General features: G+C 36.1%; 1 protein-coding gene and 2 long non-coding RNA genes across 3 annotated transcripts; 2 read left to right on the top strand and 1 right to left on the bottom strand.

The window, feature by feature from the left end:
* Positions 1-1,765, top strand: LOC310731528. The gene is made up of 2 exons (XR_014535245.1): positions 1-493; positions 535-1,765. It is a non-coding gene; the product is annotated as an uncharacterized lncRNA (long non-coding RNA).
* On the bottom strand, positions 679-27,732 carry pkp3b (plakophilin 3b). Its single transcript, XM_083551194.1, has 13 exons — positions 27,328-27,732; positions 17,205-17,281; positions 14,986-15,611; positions 14,581-14,704; positions 12,820-13,024; positions 10,828-11,002; positions 9,951-10,068; positions 9,621-9,785; positions 9,298-9,480; positions 7,884-8,037; positions 6,674-6,869; positions 5,075-5,162; positions 679-1,946 (listed from the first exon to the last, which is right to left on the bottom strand). The coding sequence occupies exons 1-13, from the start codon at positions 27,488-27,490 to the stop codon at positions 1,908-1,910; spliced, it is 2,313 nt and encodes a 770-aa protein (XP_083407320.1). The 5' UTR covers positions 27,491-27,732; the 3' UTR covers positions 679-1,907.
* Positions 19,192-27,452, top strand: LOC310731529. The gene is made up of 3 exons (XR_014535246.1): positions 19,192-23,692; positions 25,304-26,012; positions 26,175-27,452. It is a non-coding gene; the product is annotated as an uncharacterized lncRNA (long non-coding RNA).
* Positions 27,733-27,855: the final 123 nt, after the last annotated feature.

Below are 27,855 nucleotides of genomic sequence, written 5' to 3'. Positions count from 1 at the left end.
TCTTTTCTTTTTGGTATCTTTGCAGTTAACCCTTGAAAAACAAGCAGAACATAGTCAGGTCTAAAAAAAAGAATTAGTGTGTTTATTGAAATTAAGATTCATCATATTGCGCTCTCTGACATTCATTTATCTCAGTATTTTACACAATGTAACTCCCTTTTCTTTTTCTCTTTCCACCCCTCACTGTTCCTCATTCCCTCTCAATGGCCTGCACAGTGAGAAGATAATAATAAGCATTTGAGATAAGGTCAAGCCAAACCCCAAGGTCAGCATTTCTGGCTGAAGACCATCAGCTTCCTGACATCTGTTTTTGATCTGTTCCTTTTACATGTCTCAGTCTTCTGTCATTTCCCAAGTATTTTTCCAAAACACCCCTTTCATACAGTTATTACCATTTGCACCCGTACAACAGACAGACTGTGTAGAGGGCAATCTGTCTGGGCACTGCTTAGTGGGAGAAATGTGTCCTGTCAATCTTTCAATCCACCCACGTGTTTGGAAAAAAAAAAGAGAGAGAGAGAGAGAGAAAGAGAGAGAGAGAGATAGAGAGAGAGAGAGAGAGAAAGAGAGAGCGAGAGAGAGTGAGAGAGAGAGAGAGAGAATAAGTTAAAATAAGAAAACAGTAAACATACAAACAGTTTTAGTAATCACTAGCAAAGGAAGACTGAACTGAACAAGTGAGTCTTCACTACATGTTTACTATCTTTATATGAGATGATCATAATGTTAGTTATAGACGTCTCAAAACAACAGATGAGTAACATTTAATTGGTGATGTGACGCCAACATTTTGCTTGATGTGTAAAACATATTGTTGAGGTACCATAACAGTCTCTCATATAATACTTTCATTTTGGTATTTAAGTCAGTCTGCTACAAAAGCAATTATAACAGTAATTTGTTAGTGAAATCTGAAATAAAAAATAAACGAACAAACAAATCACTTAGATTAATAAAAATTAACCAGCAGATCTTAAAGAGTGATACAGAGAAAGCATTAAAGAATCAAACATTAGAAAATAATTAATATGATTTAAAACACCCTATGTTTTGTTTTAAATCTAAATTCAGATCTTTTTATGTGTATGACTGTACTAGGTAACACAACCTTTTTAAACTGTATATACAGCACTGTTTATGCATCCATGTTTGGATGTTGTGACTTTGTGGATGGCCAAAAGTACACCACTACATAATAGAGAGCTACAGTGCAAGTATAACATGTAATCCCATCCTAAATGAGAAACAGACTCTTAATCTGAAGGGCAGCACTAAGATTCAGTCCCAGTTCAAAATGCTAGAATAATTCGATTATTAATTTGAGTGTCCAAGAAACCAATATGAATTTACAGTGTTTTTACTTATAAAACAACCCTAAATATTCTGAAATAATGTGGCAACCGAAACAAATAAAAAAATGTAATGATGCATATTTTTAACACTGTGAGTCATGTCTAATTCTACATACTGATAAATGCATTAGTGTATACAGTACAAACACACGCACACGCACACACACACGCAAACTCAACAGCACTAAGAGTTATTAGACATTGCATGACAATATTTTTTCCTGGTCAATTTCATGGTGAGCATACACTCATGGTGCGGAACTGAGTCAGAAAAACAGTCCACAATGTTCTTTATTCCTCAAATTAAATGAATGTTCCAACATATCCATCCAGTTTCATCCAACTCCACTGAAAAAAAAAATGTTTTCCCAGAAATGCAACGCAATCAAATTGAAGAAAAAAGACAACAAAAAGCACTCAAACCTAGGCCAAAGATTACAGGCATGTTCTCAGAAAGCCTCCCTTCATGTTGAGCTTGATAGATGATTGGGTTATTCCTGTTAATTTTAAGCTTCACGCAGATCCAGACATTTAGTATTTCTAAGTATTACTACATCAGACCGTTTCAGTGAAGTCCCTCCTCGTGAACCCCTTCTGCAAAATGGGAAAAAAAAACAGTAAAACATTGCTCAAAGACTACTATTGGAAAGACTACTTTAAATATTTAGTTGTACATATTAGACAATCTGCATGAGTGTAGAAGTTACAAGTTGCATATTATTGCATTAAATATATAGAAAATCATTCAACATTTCCCTTCATTGTCATGAAAAATATTTATACTGATGATCATATAGCTATTATAATAAGATATTGTTGTGTGTGTGTGTGTGTGTGTGTGTGTGTGTGTGTGTGTGTGTGTGTGTGTGTGTGTGTGTGTGTGTGTAAGCATGGAGATCCTTTTTTTTCTAAACCAAATTTCAGTTACTTTTGCTTTTTCTGATATTGTTTATTAGTCAAGTCAATTATTATTATTATTATTATTATTATTATTATTATTATTATTATGTATTAATTTAAAGGTTTTTGCCTAAACACTCTAAAACCTCACATAATGAGAAAGTCCAGTATTAGACACTGTAGGTCCATGTTATAGCTGTTTGTGTGACCCCAGTTGACACGTTTGTGTGACCCCGCTGACATGTTTGACAACAATTGGTAACTGTTAGAGTTTTTATTAGTTTGAACATTTCATGGCTTAAATATGACCTGACACAGTCAATGTGCTGACATTTAGATGCTTTAATAAGGCACATATAAATAAATAAATCGAAACGTCACGAGGTATGCAAACTCAACTTTATATTCTGATGAAATTTCAGCAGTATCCAATGTCAACTCTAAACAAAGAAAAAACTTTGCAACGAATAAAGAAAAAAAAATGAATTCTTCAATCAGGAATAAAACGTAGAAGACAAACAGGAGCAAGCTTATTCGTCCACACCCAATGAAGCCCCTATAGCATTGAAAGCAGATATTACACAATCCTGCACTGAAAGGTGTTGGCTATTGTTGAACCATGAAGATTACAACTGCCTTGGCACTAATAGATACTGTAGGCTGCAGCAACTAGGTGGAACAATACTTTGTGCATTCCTCTGTCACATTCCACACACTGCACTTATCTGACCAAAGCCATTATGAGTCAGAGTTCATCATGTGGGAGATGTGCTTAGCGTAGTGTTGACCTAAAACAGTGCCATTACAAACTGCAGAAATGTATTATTTAAGCACAATTTTGTTTTTTTTTATGCTGTTTGAACACATTTCATTTCATTCAGTATTCCCTACTCAAAAAGTTTAAAATAAAACATTGGAATGTGCTGTTATAAAAAGAATAATCCATGATGCAATATAAAGCAGTGCTATGATTTCTACCTTATAAATTTTATATTTTTCTATAACAAAACATTATATCATGTTTTATTTCATTTCTTTTGTGTATTAATCATGAATAACTTTGTTTTAGTTTATAGATAATTTTCTAACTGTGGAACTTAAGGCGGTAGCTATCGATTATTTTAGTAATCGAGTAACCTGGCGATTATTTTTCTTTATCCAAGAGCAATACTAAATATACAGGAGAAAATAAGAGAGGTCTTTTAAAATTAACAAGTCATTTGTTTCCTTTTTAGAAAATCTTAAATTTTATTGCTGAAATTTGCCTACAAGAATATCTGTGAAAACTAAAATGATTTAGTGTATTTAACTGACATATTACATGAAAATGCAAATACAAATATATAAAGAAAAAGAAAAAAATCCCAAAAATATGGAAAAAATGAAATTAATGAAAAAAACAAAAAACAAAATGGGCTGCAATCAATAGAATTAAACTAAGCTAATCAAACTATCAAACTAAGCCTCCGATCCCTGGAGAGAACTTTTTCTAACACTAGCATGTGGAGAAAACAACATGGTTCCTCGTGGATGCACCAGAAATGTTGGCTTTTTACGAGAAATAAAGTCAGAATTGCGAGGAATGAAGTCGAAATTATTCAAACCTTTTTTAATGTGGGGGGAAACTGGCTTGCTTAGAATTAGGGTCATAGAAAATGATTGGCACAAGTCGGAATTGAGAAAGAAAAACTTGGAATTGCCTGAAAAAATACAACTCGGAATTGCAATAAATAAAGTCGGAATTGCGAGAAATAAAAAAGTTGGAATTAGGCAAACTTTTTTTTTATATGGTGAAAACAGGCTTCCCAATGAATCTTCTTCTCGCCCCTCACTGTTTTCTATCCATTCCCCCATTTTTCAATCTGCATTTTTCAATCTTTTGGGTTACCTGACCAGAACGCTCCAGAGTTTAGCGGGTAGTGCATCAGTAATAATGGTCCATGGGGAAACATAGGGCTCCGTGTGTAATTAAATGGATTAAAAGAAGCATCAAGGCAAATAATTAGCATCAATCATTTTTTTTGTATTCGAATTACTTGAGGAATCGTTTCAGCTCTAGTGGAATTATTGCAAAACAAATCAGTCTGTCATCATTAAATAAAATGATTAACGGTTTTCCCGCTCACAAAACCTCTCTTTTTCCTTTAGAAAAAAGTAATATTTCAGAGAACTGCAAAAGCACAAAATCAGCACCTGGCACACAAATCCCTGTGTTGCTAAAATCTCTACCATAGAAATTACAACAGAATTAACTTATTACTGTAACCCTGTGATTTCCCTCAAAACCAAGCTACTATCAGTATATTAATCTACTGATGAATCTGGAACAAGAACTCAACAAGGCAGAAGTATGATATGCATTCAATCATGTAAGGAAACAAAATTTGCCTTAGTAAAGTCAAATAAAATTGAACCAGTGAGTTGAATATAATTAAATATACAGTAATAAACTAATCTTAAACAATTGGATGTGCCAATATTCATAAACGTATGTCTAAAAAACTGCCTTTTATAGTTTGTTTTGTATGTTTTTAGAAAGCATTATAAAACATTAATCATCCAGCGTAAAACATGTGCCAAATCAAACGTGCGGAGGATCCGCTGTGGCGACCCCTAACGGGAGCAGCCGAAAGAAAGTTTAATCATTAAGAGGTTTCTAGTAAATTTATTTGGTTTATATAGCTATACAATGTTTAAATTAATAGCTCTTAATGCACTTTCTGTTCCAGGGTTTTGCAGTTTTCACTGACCTGCTGCGTTTCTTCGACTGAAGAAATTGTTTTTTTATATTCAGACACATAGACCTGTAATATCAATCTCACCTGCTTGAAATCTTTATGGAGCTTGCTGTATACAAACATGTTACACAGCACTGTGGAGGCGGCCTTAGCTGCCTTCACCTTTCCTGGACTGAGATACAGAAGGAAAGCAGAAACATGAGAACCAGCAACATGACAGTACCCAAGACAATTTAGCTAAATAATGAATAAGTCATATAACATGATAGTGCAGGAGAAGGAGTGGGGGAAAAAGGCACAAACAGAGAGAAGCTGGAGAGTAAAGTGTACAGCAGTTCTAGAGAAACTAAAAATGTTGCATATCAGTTGAGTGTTTTTATGTCCTGTTCATATTTTTGTGTCCTGAAATAATTTTCTTTATGGCTGATTGCACTGAAGTTTTATTGGACAAACCTATTTTCAAATTAAAATTTTGCATCCATGTCACACTCGGATGCAGTGCTGGAGTTGGTGTTTCTATAGTCATGAGTGCTTCTTCATTAAAATAAATAACTGATCTTGACGTAATTGCTACCCCGTTAGCATATTTTAGACTTCAAAGTTAGCAGGTAATGTTTTCATTGAAAGCCTCTCATTATAGTACTTAGAAAAAGAGACTCAAATTATAACAGGAGAGCAGATTGATATACATGCCATCATTAAATAAAAAAAAAAGAGCAGAAATAATTATTTTCACCCTTTGAAAATGAAATGTCTGAATCTGAATGACAATTCTACAGTCCAAATTTATTTTTAAGTTTGTTTTGCTGCTTTCCTGCTTGTAACCAGTACACATTATGCTGGTCATGTTGACCAGCTATGCTATTTTAAGCATTTTTTTCCTGTTGTTTTCCTCGTCAGGTTTAGTAAGCACTATGTTTGCATCTATGCGTTTTGTTAAATGCTATTTAAACCAAAAAGCAGCCTTTCAGTATATATCATTGTATTTTAAAGTAGGGTTACGTCTATAGAAAAAGCAACAGTACTTTAGCATCATTTAGCTTAAAACTTATTATGCCTCATACCAAATGAAGCACACGAGTAAACCCGAAAGGCAAATATTTGAATTGCTTGAATTGAACTTTGCAGATGAACCTAGTTAGTTAGCCACCTTACTTTTTAGCAAATGTATGAACTTAGCAATGAAATGGGTATTCATTATTAATGTTACATTTAAAACACCATGTATGTTGATTTGTGTCCCATTTTTAATCCTAAATAAGATAAACCGTTTTAATGTTTAATACAATCTGTTGTTGTGCTGGGTATAATCTATAACTTGTTTTTAACTGTTATGTTGTTTTGCCCTATAAACAGGAAACTAACAAAACCTTGGCTCATTAGCTGGATCAGACAAACCGTTGAACACTTTTGAACCAATGCATCTTTTTCCCTTTTTGTACTTCTGTATTTTACCTCTATCATTTTTAGACAAGCCACGTCATACCAGCTAAAGCCTACATCCTTAAATTTGGCCCAGCTGAGTTCCACTTCAAGCTACAAATAACTAGCAAATTGTTTTGATTCCTGGAAACCTGTACATAAGTAAATATAAACCCATGCCCACAAGAAAATAATATTTAATCTTAACCTTATTTGAACAGGAATATGCTCTGTAAGACGGATTCGTTTGCCTTCATCTACCTGTTGTCATGAGACATCTTGATTCCAACCAATTTGGGCAATCCATCAAAGTAAGTCACATCTCTTGCAGCCAGTGAACTCCCCATGACCAGATTGTTGAGAATGCCACAGATGTTGACAACCACTTCACTGGATGGCTCTTTCTGATGCCCATCACTTGGCAGCTTGGGCACCAGGATATTCACCACTTTCGTAGCTAAAGTAAGAGAAAAACAAATATAATGTTAGGTCAGAGTTGGTAACAGATGAGGAAAGATTTTCAGTGCTAAACTAGATATTTATAACAGAATAAATGGAGAAACAATAACAGGGACAGCGCATGTAGGACGTTTTGCAGACAAAGTGAAGGAGGCGAGATTGAGATGGTTTGACATGTGCAGAGGAGGGACATGGGGTATATCGGTAGGAGAATGCTAAGGATGGAGCCACAAGAAAGAAGGAAAAGAGGATGGCCAAGGAAGAGGTTTATGGATGTGGTGAGGGAAGACATGCAGATTGTTGGGTTGAAAGAAGCAGATGTAGAGGACAGGGGGGTATGGAGACGGATGATACGCCTAATGGGAGAAGCCGAAAGAAGAAGAAGAAGAATAGAAAAACAATAAATTGCAGCCAGTCAGAAAGAAGGGGGCACTTGGTAAGAATGATCCAAGTGGGTTAAGACAGAGCATGCCATGGAATAGAGTTAAAGATGGAGTTCTATAGATTTACATTTTAAAAAGTACAGAATTTAACATTCCTAAATGGCTTAATCTGATGCAGTGGTTCTATGTTTGTGCAATTCAAACTTTCCAGCATATGGTTTTGAGTAAAAAGAAAAAGGAAAAAAACAAGAAAATGAAACAAAAAGAAAAAAAGGCCAGTTTGGCTGTTTAAAGCACAGAGTTGTGTAATAAGGAAATTACAGAGCTCTGAGTTAAACCCCCCCCCAAAAAAAAAAAAAAAAAAAAAAAAAAAAAAAAAAAAAAAAAGGAAATGAGAGTGTGAGAAAAAATAGAGAAAGTGCAAGAACATTAACAAAATGAGACTGGTCTCTTTATAATGATATTTAGTGTTGTACAACAAATGAATACAAAACAAGGAACTATATTTACAACGACAGACTTATATTTTCTATTATCACTCTTTGTTGTAAGCAAGCAAATCTAAACCAACAAAAATCTAAGATAATCATCTGAGGAATCTAGCACGTCCACTGGTGCCTGGCACTAACCCATATCTGCCTTGTCCTTGCAGTGCCGGGACAGATTTCTCAACAGGCCGGTGAGAGAACGCAGCTCAGCATCGGTTGGAGTTCTTAACTGATCCATAATCACAGGCAGCATCCTCTCCTGCTCCAGGGCTACACGACTCAACACCGACGCCCACTGAGACACAAAGACAAAGAGTGACAATATCAGAAAAGAGAAAACTTACGGTTATTAGGGTAATGTTCTCAGAAGGAAGAAGAAAACTGGATAATAGATAAATAACATAAAAGAAAATAAAAACTGAGATAAGGCATTAAAAAATGGAAGTAAATTCCAAGGAACAAGGAATGCCAAAAATGTGTTCTGGGGTGGTGGGGGTGGGGCAGGTAATACTCACATTTTGTCCACTTTCCTGACATAGTTTACCTTGCAAAAAGCATTGTTGAACATTCACAGAATGCTTCAAGAACGAATTTGTGCTACTGGCCACAGGAAAACATACATCCTATTTTGTACCTAATCAAATGCCTCTTGTTAGCAGAATACATGGTGCCCTGGAAACCCCTCAGAGATTAAATTCTGTAATGCACAATGTAATTAACCTTTAATCTAAATTGTACTCACAAATCTTCCACTAAATATATACTAAACTAACTATTCTGGGACAACTAAATCAACAGTGTACATTAAATGCTGCAACAAAACATCCAGTGAGTAGTAGATCTACTTTGATGAAACAGATCAGAGACAGTTTGAGCAGGAAGACAATAAGACATAAGATAAGATAACTCATATAACCACTTTTTTACAACTGTGGTAAGCAAAAAAACCTCACAAGGGTTTTATTTTTATCATTCCCATCAACAATACTAGTGTGACAGAGAGTAGCATAGTAGGACTGGTGTTAAATACAAGAATCTCAAACCTTAGAGGAGATAAAGGTCAGTTTTTGATGTTAGTGCTTAAAAAAAGTTGTTGTTTTATTTCTCACTCACTATTATCAAGTAAAACACAAAGACAAAACAAAGAGCAAATGTTGGAATTAGAAATTCCAAAACACAGGGTGCCTATACGCAAGGCAGAATCTTGGCTTGGATTGTAGCAAGCCTGAGAGGAGTTTTAGAATGAAATTTGAAGCGTCGGAAGCTGATCTGTTTAAGCAGTGGGTAGGCCAGGAGTTGAAATAGCTGAACAAACTAAAGGATTAAAGTGCTGCCGCACACTCTCTTGTGCAAACAAGAGCTAATTCCCCTTGTACTAATATCAACAGGTATTTGTGCTTCAACTATGTGTGCAATGTAGAAAACAAACAAAACAACCAAAAAACTAACAAAAAAGTCAACTCAGGTGTTGAGCAGTAACAGGGAAGTGCAGAAGAAAATTCTTAGCACTCAAGAGATATTTTAGAGATTGTGGGGAAGCAGAGGAGCTTCTGACCCGGCCTTCTCCTGCTGTGATGTTCTGTAAGGCTCCAGCTGCAGCTTCGCGGGTAGCACTGCTGATCTCGTAGTTTTGCAGCACTTGATTATATAACCCGACTATCTGAGGATGCCAAAGCCACTCAGCTCCCTTTGGTACTCGAGCTACTTCAGACAATGTAGCCAACTCGTGGTTCTTTTTCTGCAAGAAAAAAAACAACCATGAATTGTAAAAATCTGAGTTAAAGCATATAAGCACAAATAAATAAATGTATCAAATATAGATTCTGCAACATTAGTATTTTTCATTCGTTGTTTTTTATTCATACAGCTGTCACGCACATCCTTTGTCTTCTTGCTCTGTGGATTGAAGCAGCCGATGGTGTCTCTTCTATGTGTATCATGAGCTCTTGATGGACCCTCTAAACGCTGCAGTACTGATGTGGGGATCTCGCAATACAGCTGGTAGGACAGGTTTCTCAGGACACACACACAGTTCTCTACACCCTGCATTATGTGAGAAACACAGAAATAGTATGTGAAATGGGTGGACTATTTTTGCAACTTTATATTTTTATGCATAGAATTTTTTTTTTCTTTTCTCCTTTTTAATTTTTTTTTTTTTCTTAAAATTAGGACACTAAGTCATACACACTGACTCTCAGACCGGACCTTGTTCTCAACCTTGCCCTCCTGTAGAGAGTTCTGTATGTATCCTACAAGACATTCCACAAGGCCTCGAGTGTCTCTCATCTGCTGCCTGGTCCTCCCATTCACTGAGCTCAGGTTTCTACCAAGGGAATGGAAGAAGTCAGGATACCGTAATATGGTTTGCATACAGTAAATGCTTTGACTATGCAAAGTAAAGAGGTGGTTTTGGTTTACAGTGCAATGCTGATAACTGTCTATGTACTGAAATCATCAGCATGGTTTACTATTTATACACACATACGCAGATTTTAATGGATCTTTTTAATATTGCTTAAATATACACACGTACAAACACACATACCAGAGCTTTATCAAAGTGCATTGAGACCTTTTGTTTGAGGTGTGGATGTCCTGTTTTTATGGAAACTTTGTGCAAAACACCTAAAATTATCACACAGCAGTTACTTTGTTGATTCCTCTTCAAATTTACACACAATGAAGCCTCAAAAGGCCAATTATTTTCCATTTTAACATTCTCTGCCTTAAAATCTCTTTTAAAAATCTGTTTTAAATGTTTCAAAACAATGCTTCCTTAAATTATCACAGATTTTAAGTGTGGTCGCAGACTTTTGAATATAAATATAATGTAAAATAATATATATATTTTTAAATATGCTAAATAAATAAATGTGTATTTTTGCGAATATTTTAAACATTGGATAAACAGTTGTGCAATGTTTTAAAGTTAGAAATTTAGCTTGAATTAATTCCTGAGTCCTAATATCATATTATGCATTTTATGCCTTATATAATTAACCTTTGAATTGTAAAATAGAGCTATACCATATACAGGGAGTTCAAATCTTTGCACTTCACAGTAGATTGTTTGTTGGTGTACCTAAGACAGCCTGTAGTGTTGTAGAATATATCCATTTCTGACTGGCTCTGCTGGATAACTGCAGAGTCTCCACTGCCAGACAGAGGAATAAGCACTCGTTCGGTCAACTCGGCTAGACTTTCCCTTGCCAGCTTCTCCTTCAGACTGTCCTTAGACGACAAATTCCACAAAATACCTATAGCAAAAAAACCAAACAAACAAAAAAACCCTATATTAAAGAATGACATCTGCACATTTCATTTCTGCAAAACAACATTAATGTACTCTACATATTCTGTATTCTTGCATTATCTATTTGACTCATGGTAACCTTTCTGGCAGTACATACATTTTTACATATAACAGATAACAGACTGGGCCATAAACATTGCTATATCACTTGGCAACCGAGAAAAGAACGGCAAAGAATTTCAAGTCCCATTTACTGGGTGAGGGGTTGGAAAAAGGGGGGTCTCACAGACACAAAGGAGAACTATGGAAGGAAAATGGCCACAAAACCTCATACGACTTACGAGCTGGAACGAGTCCAGAGAACACACCAACTATTTTCAATCTCTTCCATTCTTTCTCACTGGGTTTCTCTTACCTCTACCTTTCTCAGGATACACTCAGTGCTCACATTACAGCAAGTTCACCTGTGGTTACTGCCAAAACTAAAAAAACAAAAAAAAAAAAAACCCCAGCTCTATCTAGCTGTATTTACCTCTTTAGAACACCATTAAAGTATTCCAGTTCATTCTCAATTTGAGAATCTTTAAACAAGCTACATAAGTACATATGAATATATATATATATATATATATATATATATATATATATATATATATATACACACACACACACACACACACACACACACACACAATACAATTAGTATTAAGTATATTTCGTCTTCATATTCTATGTTGATTATGGTTTCACTAATAATAAACATACATTTGCATAAAGCATCCATAGTTGCCCATGCCCATGTTGATGAGAGTATGAAAAACTTAAAGTTTTATTAAAATCTTATTAATTTAAGGTACATTTAGCACAGATAAAGTGTGATTAAGATGCGAATAATCACAAGTTAACTCATGACAGTCATGTAATTATAACCAGCTGACAGCCCTAACATCGCTAGTGTTTTATGTCCAGCTTCAAGAATTTCTCTTAAAAAGAGAAAATCCTGACAATTCCGCATATCGAGGGAGTAAATGAATAAAGGATGGAAGGAATGAAGACATTTGTTAAAGTATGCTGAAATAAGTAGATCATGTCTTTAGAAAATAAAATATTTAAATGTACACACACACACACACACACACACACACACACACACACACACACACACACACACACACACACACTTACATACACATCTGTATTACCAAAATGGAGTCAAACAAATGTAAACAATTTAATAAAACAAAATTCTATGTATTTAATATTATTTCAGCAATTTAATTTGTGCCAATTTAATTGATTACTAAATGAATCAATATAATTAAAAATGTATTGCATTAATTTGATTGATTCTATTTTTATAAAATAATATAAAAAACGTTAATTTTGTGTACCCCTAACCAGATTCGAACCGCGGTAAAATGGGGTCATATATATATATATATACACAGTAATCCGCCGCTTTACCGCGGTTCAAATCTGGCGCCCCGGTTTATCGAGGAATTGTATTTCCCACATAACTAATTTGTTTAACTGATTTTCCCGGTCTCTTGCACCAAAAAACCTATAAGGAATTAGTTTTATAGAGTTTTATGTTAAAATAATAAAATTTTATAATAAAAATAGAATTATTAATTATAAAATAAAGTCAAATGTTAATACAGTACAGTACTGTATACATAAAATAGCATTTTTGGGTTGGCGTCCGTTTATGAACATTTTGGAACTTAACACCTCGATAAATGGGGGATCACTGTATATATATATTTATATTTTTTATATTTTATTTATATATTTCTATCTATAATGTACGACACATTATACCTGTAACATTCTTGCAAAGCTCATCATCTGGCTCTTTTAATGCAGAAACCAATTTGCTGATACCCCCAGCCTCAATTAGAGCCGTCTTGTTTTCCATGCTTTCATAGATGAGATTGCGCGTGGCTCCTGTAGCATACCGCTGCACTTCCTGGTTCTCACTGCTGTATAGCTGCACCAGTGCTGGGATCCCCTTCAGGTTTCGTACCTTTGCATGTGCACAAGTGAAAAGAGGTGCTTTAAATTGAAACTTAAAATCTTAAGCAAAAGCATGTTTTTTCTGCCAAACTACTGCACTAAAAGCTTCAAAATGGTGACTATGCTGAACACATGCAATGAAGCACATCTGAACATGGCAACCCTAGTGCCAAACATCTGCAAATTAAAAAGATAAAAGGAAAAGTTTTGGCCTTTTTTTGATATCATGTGCTCTGACGCAGAATGTTTTCCACCCTTAGGGCTTCTGGATTACGACTATGGACACATGGAAAGCATTTCTTTAATTTTATTTCAGTCTGAAGCTAAAAACAAACCATGTTAAAATCCTTTTTTTTTTTTTTAAAGCATTGAAAATAATTACAAAGTTTTAATTTATGCCTCATTAAATTTTACATAAAATTTTACATTAAATTTTACATTAAATTTTACATTAAATTTTACATTAAAAGTTTATTTATAATAATAATTTTACATTAAAAGTGTATTTATAATAATTTATATGTAATTATTAGGTACAGTATAATAAATAGGATTTTTGCTATTAAGAGGTGTAGTTGTTAGCATATAAAATTTTTTAGTGGTACAAAAAAGGTGGAAAATTATGTAAACGATATGATAAACAAAAAAGTGTAAGCCATCTCAGAACAAGTGCAATAGGTAGCTGAAATAAAAAAGTTTGGAAATCTGCCTTTTTGAAAAATATCTGAAATGTTTGTTTGTTTTGGGATCTTGTCAGTCATTTTAAAACATGTCCCCCAACAGCTACTTCACACCCTCATAAACCATTAAACTAGTAGAGGTTGTATGTTTATAGAGTTGTAACTCAGCTTTAAAGCAGTTGGATGTAAAATCCACTAGAAAGTGGTGTCATAACAGCCTTTGCTAACAACAACTTTATGACAGAATGCTGACTCTATTTGAACCTCTGAGTTTGAGAGCAGAGATTTCTGAAACCACACCGTGTACGTGGGTGTGCACCAAATAAAAAATGTTATATTATCCCACTCATTGAATTATCAGAGGTTTATTTTCACAAATCTTATCAAATGTATCCTTACGGTATTGCTGCTTTTTGATTTGTTTTGAGAGAGTTGCAGTTGTAGCCAATTCAAACATTGATAACAGGCCAACATTGAGCACCAGTTTGTATGTTATAGATCACTTTCTTTTACACAACTGGAGAAAGAGGTCATTTGTTTGGATGCCTGGTGCTTTCTGTACAGGTTTCTTAGTGATGTCTATCACTAAGAATCACTTTAACATACACTTTTGATAAAAAATACTGATGTAACTAACATTGTGTTCAAGGTGTGGTAAATATTTCCAACTGCATGTTCTAATGAAAAGTGGCATTCAGTGTATCCCATTAACTCATTGTAAAATATGGGTGGGTATTTAACAGTGTATGTTTGTATGATATTTAATGCATTAATTCAATAGTTGTAATGGAGCTCTAAAAGAGGTGTTATACATGTATATCATGGAAAAAGTATCTATAGATTCTAACTGAATGTTGTAATTTGGTAAAATTACAGATTTGTTTACCAGGTCCTTGGCATCATTGCTATGGTAACACTGATGCTGAATGTAGGCGGCTCCGAGTGTTTGCATGGCAATATCTGTTGAGTTGAGATAACTGATTGCAGTCGTCATGTCCAGGCTATTGAGCCTGACAATGAGGCAAACACAGAAAGAACAGGAAAGGTATTGTTGGAAAGGTCATATAGATCAGTCAGTTTTTTCCATTATTCCATTATTTTAACATTAAAGGCCCAAATAAGTAGGCAGTTATTTACAAGATGACAAAAACGAGCAATATGGCCATTACATAAACAATTAACTAATTACATTTGCACAATGGTAATTAGAATGCTGAATCCAAGTTAAGCATATACAGTAATAATTATAAATGAGGATTTTTTTACTATACAAGGAACCGTAGGGTCTTACCCTCCAGAAATGTCCCTGCCATCAGCCACGGTATCATTTACATCCACCCCTCGGCCCACACTCTTCAGACTGTGTACTGATCCTGCGCGTCTTATCGTATTCGGAAATTGCCCTCCGGCCATTATGGTGCTGCCCCCACCTGATGCCTGCTGCCATTGAATAGTGCTGTTGCCCATCCTCTGGTGCTGCATCTGCCGGTTATTCATGCGCATCAGGGTCCGATGGGCTGGTCCTTTGGAGGAATACTGATGAGCAAGTTCTGCCTCCTTCCATCCTCTGCCAATACTGTCATGCTCTAGTGTACCACTAAGGCTGCGTCTCATAGGAGATACACCGGGCAACGGACTATGGCCGTAGTAGGATTGATGCTCAGAGGAGCTCATACCCTCAGGAGTTACCCAGTTACCCCTGGGAAAAGGCTGCCCTTGAAACTGCAAACCTGCTTCTTGCTCCTCTCGATTTACCTGGCCAATACTATGCCCTCCATTGTAGGAGACATCACAATATTGGTACGGGTTGCCCACAACAGCTGGCACAGGGGTGCCAATGCTGATCCTGCGATGCGTGCCCATTTCCACAGCGGAGCGTGAGCTGAAATCTCCAGTAACCTTATGCAAACGTGGGGTCTAGAGTGAGAGCAAGACCATTATAATGATAATACAGTACATTGAATAGTTAAAAGAACATTCCTAATATTTTTAAACAGATTTATGGTAATATCTGTAGCGCATTTGTAATTAACCCATAGAAAAGGTTCAATAAGCCTCTATGTAATTTCAAACGACCAAACTACATGCTTATTTATAACATTTTAAAATTACTTATACTTTCACTATAAATAGAGTTTGTAAGTAACCCATTAAAAAAAAGTTTTATTGAAAATGTATACATTTATGGTACATTGAAATGAATTTATTAAGATCTAAATACACAGGATTGGGTCAATTTTTCTGAAGGAAAAAACTGTGGTCAGATTTCACCATTCCAAGGGAGAACACCAGTAAATGTTTTTTTTTATTTATTTATTTATCCATTGTTGGATAAAAACACATTAGGTCAGTTTTGGCTCTGATTTTTAGTGTTAAAATGTGACAGCTATAGTTGTGAATTCACATTAAATAGTGGTGACTTTAGGAAATTATAGACCTGACCTTCCTCAGTACTGGTAAAAAATAAACATAAACATTGTTGTCCTAGTAATCAATGGATATTAGGTAAAAACCATTAAATATTCCGACTTAAATGCAAACAAAGCAATACAGTTTTAAAATAGTGCAATTTATCTAAAGCTATACCCATGTACATATCTTACTGTACATATTAATACCTTGTACCTATGCCCAAATGCAACGGTAAGTATGCTTGTTGACTCAATTGCTTTAGATTACCAAGAATAAAACTCATGGGAGGTAAAAACATTTGTAGTCATAGTATTCTGTTTAATTTATCTCGCAATAGCACACACTTGGCACCTTTCCCTGATGTTTGGCAATCACTTTTCTTGGCCCTTCAATTGATGAGATCATAATTTGGGAATGCTCCACATGCTCCCTGAGTTATACATGGGAAGGAGCTTTACTTCACCTTCTAAACATGGATTTGGCAGAAGAACGTCAAATATTACACCAGCATGGGGAAGAGGTGTAGCCACAAAGTATGGCAATGTGGAGATTGTCATGAGGTTAACAAATGCCTATTTGTAAATTGAACTTTTACACTATGGCATGAGTTCGACTGGATGCTGATTTTCAAACAGTTGTTGCCTTTTTCTTTAAATGAAATTAACATGAAATGGAGATTCTCTGTCCTTATTCCTTAACTGTAAATCTTTTAAAAGGGCAATAGTGACACATGACCTCAATTTGCCCTCTACTTCCTTGATACTTTTTGCATTAAGGGCGCTGCCTCTTCACAAACCTTTTTAGCTCTGAACAAAAAACAAAGAGAAACCAAAACCAAATAGAACCAAAATCCCCAGAAATTAAAATAAATAAATACTACATACATTTATTTTAAATTATTGTCTATTGACAATAACGTTTAAACCATTATGACTGTTTTGCCATAAACTAAATTACCTGAATGTACAGTAGGTAGAAATGCTCATTCATAAAAACATTCAAACATGCATATTATGGAAAATACATTGAAGTGTAAAGATTGAAAGTGTAAGTTAAAAAGTAAGGCAGCACATATTACTGATGTTATGCAGCACTTACTGTTAGTCTGCTGCCTGTCTTATAGTTGATTCCAGCTCCTTGACTGTTGTACCTCTTCATGGATATGCTGCTATATTCTACAACATGGAAAGAAAACAAAAACAATAATGGAACACTTACTTTTCTATTCCGACAAGATGTTTTTTTGCCAAAGGAACCACACCGACCCTGAATAAATATTGACCCAATGAGACATTGAGTATGCCTTCATTAAGTCACTTCAGTCATTCAAACAGATCAGGTTTTCAATTCGACCAAAGTATCTCTACATCCCACTCTGCTGTGAGAAGTTAATATGATGTCCACATTTGTTAACTATGCATGACATCAGAGGTAAGCACCCCCCAGCAAGCGAATGGAATTTTTAGGGAAGTGATGGAGAACGGGTCTGCTTACATCTCAAAAACAGCATAACATAAACTTTCTTTTCGGCTTCTCCCGTTAGGGGTCGCCACAGCGGATCCTCCGCACGTTTGATTTGGCACATGTTTTACGCTGGATGCCCTTCCTAACGCAACCCTCCCCAATTTATCCGGGCTTGGGACCGGCACTAAGAGTGGCTGGGGATGGTTCCCTGACCGGGAATCGAACCCGGGTCGCAGCGGTGGGAGCGCTGCATCTTAACCACTAGACCACCAGGGGACATTAAAAAAAAACAGCATAACATAACAACCCTTATTCCTTAACAGGAGGATTTAAAGGATATATCTTGGGTTACTTCAGTTTACATGTGCACACACATCTGCACGCCAGTACACCTACACCCGCAAGCCAACACTTTCTTTCTTACTCCTAAATCATCCAAAAAAAAAAATTCAGCGGTTGACTGGGTTTTAGAAACGATGAACTCAACTGTAAAGAAATCAAAGCTAGAATGTGTTGATAGTGAAAACTGTTGAGAGTGTGGGAGGAGGACCACTTACCAGACTTGTTTGCTTCAGAAGCTATAGCAACAATACAAATTTACCACCAAAATCTACAATAGCAAAATGTTTTTTTCTTCACTCAGATCTAAATAACGGCCTAAAAACGTTTTAAAGATTGGAAATGGGAAAAATATTCAGAATACCACAGATCTTGTGTAAGACTTTAGGAAATTATCATTGTATGCAAACAAAGAAAGACAGATTGCATATGAAAGTATTGCAAATTAAAAGCATACAAATTGGAATTTTTTAGTAAAAAAAAAGGAAAATGCTGTGCTGATCTACAATGCACAATTGTCTATAGTCAGTGAAGTTGGCATGTCTAAAAGGTTTGAACAAAAATCTAAGAAAAAAATATTTATTCCTGTTATTGGCTGACAGGAACAAAATGTTTTCCTGCTATTATATCCCCATCTTCCTCAAGATTAGGTGTGTTCTGAGACGATTCTGAGATGATTCTCTGCTCACTATAGTTGTTATTTAAGTTACTGTGGTCATCTTGTCAGATCAAAACTGTCTATCCATTCTTCTCTGATCTCTCTTATCAACAGTTTCTATTACAGTGGTTGGTGAGTATATATGAGGTTTTATGTGAACCTCACTGGTAGATGACAAATAAAACACTTTTAATTGTAAAGCTGAAAAAAGTGTTGATAAATATAAGACATATATATATATATATATATATATATATATATATATATATATATATATATATATATATATATATATATATATATACTTAATGTATGTTTATATTTAAATATTAATAATATTAATTATCTTTTATTATTTGTAATTGTTAAATGTTTGGACAAAGTAAGCACATAATAACAGGGTTAAACACAGCAATGAAGAATAAATTACTTGTGCCCATCTAGACTAATGGAAACAGCTCAATATTAATCCAACAACGTAGATCATTCGACACTGGTGATCTTTGCTGAGAGTTCATGAAGTTTGCCAAGAGTGTGAAGACGAAACACTACATTTAAAAACTCTCGCTGAAAAATATTAACAAAACTGTTTTCAATACTTTTTAAAGAAAACATTGTTAGGCATTTTTCCTTTTTTTCTTCCCCCAAAACAAAATGAGTCAACCAAAAAATCCCCACAGCTCCAAATAGTGTTTGATGCGAATGCACAATGACAGATACATTTGTTTTGTTCATTTTTTCGATACGATGTTGTTCCAAAAAGTTTATAGTAAGTTGTTTACATTTTTATCCTGGAGCTTACCTTGACACAAATAAAATAAAGGGGTTGCTGATAGAGCTCAATTTTCTTTATTAAACAATAAATCCTTGGGGCAAGGAGCTAAGCTTGTTGTGAATCTAGTCAGAGTTAGCTTTCTCCTGAAATTGGAACATCTGGTCTTCTTCAAAATGCCTTGGCGTGACCAGGGCACAAAGATCTGAAGCTTACAAGCTGCTTGTCTTCTCTGGTTCTCAGTCCTTTCAATAAACCTTTCAGTCAAGATCTACAAGCAGTATGTAAGAATGTGTTAGTCACTCCCATTCTCAGACAGATCTGGAATATTTCAGATTCAATGCATCCGCTTTAACGAATAGTGATTATACAACACCGTTATTAATGGTTTCTAAAACGTTGGCGTTTAAATGCATACTTTCTTACTAACGATATTAACAATCAATCTGTGAGGCATCCAGTTATCCATGTGTTTGGCCCTATATTCACTCAGTAACATCACATTCATAGTTCTTTTGTTCATGGACCGGAAATTCCTTACTGGATTTTCAAAAGAGGCAATCAAAACAAGCCCAGTTCTTCTCATGAACAGCGCAATAAGGGAGGCTATTGTCTGACAGCTGGACTGCTAAAGCTGGAAATGCAATAATAAATCTACTGACAGCTAAATAATGAAGCGGATGCAATTTTTTCCAGCATCGTCACGGCAAACTAACAGTAGCCTGATAAATGTGAAGGAGTATTACACCAAGCCTTGCTATATCTGTCAGCTATATCACACAGTGCTGAATCAGAGAGTTGAAGAAGTTCAACACTGCACAGCTTCCCACTTAACCAACAGTCTAAAAACAGGAGCATGTTACTGATATCACGACCTGGATAATGATTCAGGAATGTCTCTAACACAGGAGTCATTGATTCAAGAGGAGTGACCACTGAACAGGTCATTCTGGGGCTGTCTGAGAAAATAAAAAGTGCTACGCACAAAAGAATACACCAGCATTTTCAACATAATGTCCATCTTCACTATCTGTAGTGCAATTATCTCGAACTTAGAAATCACTGTGTTTAGAATAAAAAAAAAAAAAAAAAAAAAACTATTCACTCAAAAATAAATTAGACCCTAAGCATTTGAATTTACCCTGAGCCACACTGGTAAGACCTAACCGCAAATATTTTAAATAAAAAAAAGGAAAAAACATAGTTCTTCATCCTTTGTTCACGATTGTTCACGATTTAGGTAACTGTCATGGTTTCTATCTTTTGAAATGCTGTTCCCATGAAAGCACACACTTTTAGTATATGCTCATGTTTTGTTTTGAGGTCTAGTCCTGTCTGCACCCAATCATATATTTACTTTTGCTATCTAATTGTATTAACCTGTTCTGTGTTTCTCCTTGCTTTTGCATCATGCATTACTGTACATTACTGTTTCATCCGCTGTAAATCAAAATCGAATTTTTGGAATAAGAAATTTCCGTTTTGATCCTAGTTCTCTTTTCCATTTTCTAGTTCCTTAATTTTCAGATTTTCTGGTTTTGAGCCTAGTTTCCATTCTACATTTCTTATTTTAGAATATCCCTGGCTTACTTGGTCTGTCTTGCCCCACTATGGCCTCTGTTTATGTTTGTGCATTCGCCCACAACAAAGCTCATATCAAGTTTACACACTTGCATCCTGCCGCACTGCTTGTAACAGGTCTCTGCTATTCACTGCTGTTCTCTTTCCTGTTCTTCTCATGGCAAAGTGTTAAGGAAATGTATTCAAGACCCTGAGTATAGTTCTCTAGTCCTTTGTTTCATGGTACTTTGTTGTTGTTAAATATGCACAATAAAAGGAATGTGTGTTGGTGTACAACTTGGAGGACGATAATCCGTAGGTTTTACAAATTACTATTCTCAAGTCTGTTGACTCCTTCCTTAGCAGACAGAGTAACTTTATAATTGTATAATTTCAGAACATTTTGAAAACCGTCAGCCTCTTATATTACAAGGAAGGATAGAAAGCTGTGTTTTCTGTGGCTGTATAAGGTACACTGGTTAGTGCCCATACTGACTAACATCAACAAAAGGCCTTAACTGTAGCATGATACCAGTAGAGATATAACTACTGCTGACTATTCATTATTCTTACTTTGAAGCTGTGTGGCCACAGCAGGGGGGATAAGAAAACACAGACACAGCTGCGTAGCCCTTTATGCATAAATAAGCTTAGTCACCTAGTCTCCAGAACCAGCAAAATGCCATGACAACATTGGCTAGTAGATGATGTGGTTACAGACATGGGCCAAAAGCGGAGGAGTTTCTGATCAGTGAAAGCCACAGTAACCAAATAGGATAAAAATACAGAAAGTCCTTGATGGTGCTTTGTAGCTTTTCTATTAACGCCATAGTGAGAAAGATCAACAAAGATCGACATAAAACACAATGATTTACCCATAGGATTTGTAATAATCACAGCTTATGACTGGAAGTCCTGTATTAGCCATAACACTGTGACTCCACGATACATAACTATGATGAAAACCCAATAATTATCTTTCAAGCTTTCAAGCTATGACTATCAGCAGTGCCATTCTGAGCTGCTGATGTTTAGGAGCCCATTTTGAAGATAAGCCCTTTGAAATGCTTTCAGGGTTTTGGAAAAAGATACCTGCTTATAGTTTAATAAAAGTTAAAAATATAGTTTTAAACTAATAACAGCAATATGTAAAAACGGTCAATGGTACAACCATATTTCTTTTTCTTCTTTTTAAATGAAAGCATAACTACAACCACCGACACTTTCCATCATTTTAACCTACATTAGAGTATCACTCAGAACCTAAATGAATTAAATCTTCTTATTAACCAGTTTGCTTGGGAAAAACCTTCTTTCATCTCTGACCATTGTATTTTAATCAAACAGGACTTCCACGTGTCAGTGCATCCCCCAAACCTCCTCCAGAACGTATAACCAGGACAACTAGCTGTTTCCTCAGGACTGAATTCAACCATAATAAACAATATACTTTGCCTAATGACCCTGATGCTTGCAGTGAAAATCTATTTAACATATTTACTATTTGTTACAGCATAGAGTTATAGAAGGTCAATGACTCATAATTACACTATCCGGTGTCACCCAGAAATGGGTGGGATCCCTTTTTGAGTCTGGTTCCTCTCAAGGTTCCTCTCTTCCTCTTGTTTTTAAAGCAAGTTTAAATATATATCCATATGTCTGTTAAGCTACTTTGTGACAATGGCCATTGTTAAGAGCCCTATAAAAATTATATTAATTGACAACATTTAAAAAAATTCATATTTTGGTCCTATTAAACATAATGTGTTTACTAAATTTTTAATCCCAACAAAAGTAAGAGCACACTGAAGCACAGTATTTTGTGATACAAAACAAGCTAGGAACAATGCTTTATTACCAGTGAGACCTAGGCCTCACTGGTCAAACAGGCTGAAGAATAAATGAAGGATGTAAATCCACATGGCATGCAGCCGAATTCAAAAGAGCTGCCATCCTGGTTAAGAAAGTATACAATACTATGTGGGTTTTATTTCTAACATGGGGCTCAGTTGCTCCTGGTAGTTAAAATAATCTCCACAAATGCAGCCCTGATGTTTACGAAAATCCTACAGGCAGTACTCCCAGCAACAGGAGACATCACAGTGGAGTGTGGTAGCTGAATAGGTCTGTGAATACAGATGAAAAGTTAAGTTGCCTGCTATTGCCTGAGTGTGGCAAAAGAAAAACCCTACAAATCAACTGTTGCCAGTACTGGATTTGGATAGGTCTTTAAACAAAATTATGACCTCCTGCAGTCTAAAACATCAATCAGAAATACTGAGGCCACCTTTTAGGCACCCTCATCTACATTTTCTAAATTTAATAGTGATCAAGTCATTGGAATCCATTGAGGTAAATGAAGTCTTAAGCTCAAAACTACTATTTTATATAAACTAAAAAAATAAAAAAATTGAGAAATCTCCAAATTCGAATCAACAGACTCAGTGCATAAAATCAACCAGTACTTATTTGTTTACCTTAATGATCTGACAGATAACATCATTTGTAATTAAGCTATGCTATCAATAGCATTATTCTGACAAAATTGGATTTTACACAGCATAGCAGCAGGATAAACTGTCCTGCAACTGACATAGAATCCCCATAGTTTTTGCCAGACCATGGCTTGATCTTTTTTTTTCATTGCAAAAGTCGTAAGGCATCTCAACATCATATCTAAAATGATTAGTCACCAAACACAGAAAAGTTCTTCTTATTTCCTAAGTCTGTTTGGAGTCAGGATTTTCTATCTGGTTGTGATCATAGGCCTGAAAGCTGTTATTGGTACTTACAGTGAGGAAAATAAGTATTTGAACACCCTGCTATTTTGCAAGTTCTCCCACTTAGAAATCATGGAGGGGTCTGAAATTGTCATCGTAGGTGCATGTCCACTGTGAGAGACATAATCTAAAAAAAAAAATCCAGAAATCACAATGTATGATTTTTTAACTATTTATTTGTATGATACAGCTGCAAATAAGTATTTGAACACCTGAGAAAGTCAATGTTAATATTTGGTACAGTAGCCTTTGTTTGCAATTTCAGAGGTCAAACGTTTCCTGTAGTTTTTCACCAGGTTTGCACACACTGCAGGAGGGATTTTGGCCCACTCCTCCACACAGATCTTCTCTAGATCAGTCAGGTGTCTGGCCTGTCACTGAGAAACATGGAGTTTGAGCTCCCTCCAAAGATTCTCTATTGGGTTCAGGTCTGAAGACTGGCTAGGCCACGCCAGAACCTTGATATGCTTCTTACAGAGCCACTCCTTGGTTATCCTGGCTGTGTGCTTCGGGTCATTGTCATGTTGGAAGACCCAGCCTCAACCCATCTTCAATGCTCTAACTGACGGAAGGAGGTTGTTCCCCAAAATCTCGCAATACATGGCCCCGGTCATCCTCTCCTTAATACAGTGCAGTCGCCCTGTCCCATGTGCAGAAAACACCCCCAAAGCATGATGCTACCACCCCTATGCTTTACAGTAGGGATGGTGTTCTTGGGATGGTACTCATCATTCTTCTTCCTTTAAACACGTTTAGTGGAATTATGACCAAAAAGTTCTATTTTGGTCTCATCTGACAACATGACTTTCTCCCATGACTCCTCTGGATCATACAAATGGTCATTGGCAAACTTAAGACGTGCCTGGACATGTGCTGGTTTAAGCAGGGGAACCTTCCGTGCCATGCATGATTTCAAGCCATGACGTCTTAGTGTATTACCAACAGTAACCTTGGAAACGGTGGTCCCAGCTCTTTTCAGGTCATTGACCAGCTTCTTCCGTGTAGTTCTGGGCTGATTTCTCACCTTCCTTAGGATAATTGAGACCCCACGAGGTGAGATCTTGCATGGAGCCCCAGTCCGAATGAGATTGACAGTCATGTTTAGCTTCTTCCATTTTCTAATGATTGCTCCAACAGTGGACCTTTTTTCACCAAGCTGCTTGGCAATTTCCCCGTAGCCCTTTCCAGCCTTGTGGAGGTGTACAATTTTGTTTATAGTGTCTTTGGACAGCTCCTTGGTCTTGGCCATGTTAGTAGTTGGATTCTTACTGATTGTATGGGGTGGACAGGTGTCTTTATGCAGCTAACGACCTCAAACAGATGCATCTAATTTGAGATAATAAATGTAGTGGAGGTGGACATTTTAAAGGCAGACTAACAGGTCTTTGAGGGCCAGAATTCAAGCTGATAGACAGGTGTTCAAATACTTATTTGCAGCTGTATCATACAAATAAATAGTTTAAAAATCATATATTGTGATTTCTGGATTTTTTTTTTTTAGATTATGTCTCTCACAGTGGACATGCACCTACGATGACAATATCAGACCCCTCCATGATTTCTAAGTGGGAGAACTTGCAAAATAGCAGGGTGTTCAAATACTTATTTTCCTCACTGTAACTAGCAAAGAAACAAGTACACAGGAAAGACAACACCCCGGAAAGGAAAACAGCCTTATGTTCTTTCATTTTCTCACATAAGCACAGATACTCAAGTAACCTCTAAAAGGGTTACAGATTTAGAGCTGGTCCAACTTCCCAAAGACAATAATTTTAGGGGATTTTCCAGTCAGCAGTTTTCTGTTCCTTCCTCTAGACAGGAAAATGAGTCAAAGTTCTTGACTAGGGGAATTATACATTTACTGGTAATGGGTTAGGTAGAGTTTAGTTTAAAAGAAGAATTAAAAAAAATCATAATTATGACCTATGTTCTTGGGGCTCTACTAAACTGCACACCGTCTAAAAATGTCTAATGTACTGATGGCAGATATATCTGTTTAAATAAATGTAAATCGTTATGTAAAACACTTATCAGGTTTTGTCTTTTAGTGTAGTGTGTGTGAGTGCGTAAACATGATAATGTTAACTCTCAAGCTTCATTAAATGACACATGACCCAATTTCCATGGCGAGCTTGAGCCAAGAGGTAAGTGATACCCGCACACGTGCGCGCACACACGCACACACACAAAACTATGTGGCGAATACTACCAAAACACAATAGTCTGGTGTGACCCATTTTACACATTTGTTTTTGTAAAGCAACATGATCATATCAGCCTCCTTCCCCAATAATCCATCATGACTTGTTGTGTCTTTTTTTAGTTTATAACCGGTCAGGGAACCATCCCCAGCCACTCTTAGTGCCGGTCCCAAGCCCGGATAAATTGGGGAGGGTTGCGTTAGGAAGGGCATCCAGCGTAAAACATGTGCCAAATCAAACGTGCGGAGGATCCGCTGTGGCGACCCCTAACGGGAGAAGCCGAAAAGAAAGAAGAATCCTGTAGATAATAGGGATCAGTCCACTGAAACTGCCTACTTTTAAGACCTGCACTCATCTTTTAAACACACAGAATTGAATGAATTGTGAACAAAAGCAATAAAATACAGTACATCACCGCACTACTTCATATACAGGGCTCCTGAAGCACATAGAAAATACAGAAAGTTTGCCTTGATAGCACTTTTCCGCTTTTCTATAACGCCGTAGTGAGATATACAAAGATTGACATGAAACACAATGATTTTCCAAACGGCCTGTCGACTGGAACTCTGGTATTAGCCATAACTATGATGAAAACCCAATCTTTCAAGCTTTTTACCATGACTATCAGCAGTGCCATTCTGAGCTCCTGATCTTTAGGAGCCCATTTTGAAGATAAGACCTATTAAAAGGATTTTGGAAAAAAAGATACCTAGCTTTAGTGTAACAGCAACATGAAAAAACTGTAATTTCTGTAAGTCAGTATAACTCATTCAAATAGCTGGACAGACAAATGTAGTCAAACTACCTGGGAAGATGGACAGCAGATTTCTAATATTCTCTTTTGTGTTTGTACACTTTTGCCAAATATTTGAACAGCACATCATGCAACCAATGATAGTAGAGACAGAGTGAAGGCACACTGTGCATATTTACAGAGACACTGCTTGTGTGTTTTAATAACTGTTTCCCACGGACAGGTTACTTAACATACAATAAAGTTGTGGAGTTATTATTGTTACTGTTTGTTCCGTAAAACAAAAAAAACTGTAGTTTTGTATTTATTAGTAGAATGTTATGAGAACGAGCAGTGAACTGATGAAGGGAGGAAAAACTACCTAATGCAAAAGCACCACTTTCCCTGCTTGACTGATTGGAATTTAGCTGAACACTTTGCACACATAATCATTGGTGTGGTCACATGGAATTCTAATGGGATTATCACACTGTGACATTGAAATGTGTGTTTTTTCATCCTTTTTCTAGAAATTTCACGTGTTTCTTTTTTCATTTGCACATGCATTCTTATCTTCCCATCACTGCTGTTATGGTTATTTTATTACAAAGTTATTACTATTGTTATCATTATAATTACAATTATTTATTTAATGCAGGGTTTTTTACACCTTTAGGGAAAAAAATAATAATTTGTCTCGTGCAGGTTCACCTGGTGACGCTTTTTCCGCGAGCCGCTGTTGGACCTGCTGCTGCACGCGCTTCTCCTTCGCCTGCCGGTCCACGGTGAGCTCGCGGTCAGTAGGTACCGCGTAGGTGCTCACGGCTGTGTGCGGCTGCAAAGCCGAGAAAAACAACCCCTCAGTGGTGCTCATCTCGAAATGAACTTACTGTCTAATCCGAACAATGACAATGTGAACCGGAAAAAAAGGATATTTAGCTAAAAAAACAATTATAAAAAAAATTTAACTTCCCAAAGAAATCGTATCCGTGTTAAATAGTTAAAAGTTAAATAGACAACTTAAATAAGGTCTGAATGATCCCTGGCTTCATGGAGACTCAGACTGTCCACTTCACTTGTGTGTCGCCTTTCTACAATGTAGAGTCCGTTTTCTCCTCTTTGGGTTGCCAGATTGACACATTTAACACCGTTGGTCAGGAGAGGTTCCCCAACCTTTTGCACACCACTGAACAAAGGTTGATTATATATATATATATATATATATATATATATATATAT

Source organism: Silurus aristotelis, assembly GCF_946808225.1.
Source record: "Silurus aristotelis genome assembly, chromosome: 9".
Lineage (NCBI taxonomy): Eukaryota > Metazoa > Chordata > Actinopteri > Siluriformes > Siluridae > Silurus > Silurus aristotelis.
The sequence above is the reverse complement of the archived record's forward strand: the minus strand, read 5'-3'. Positions and strand labels throughout refer to the sequence as shown.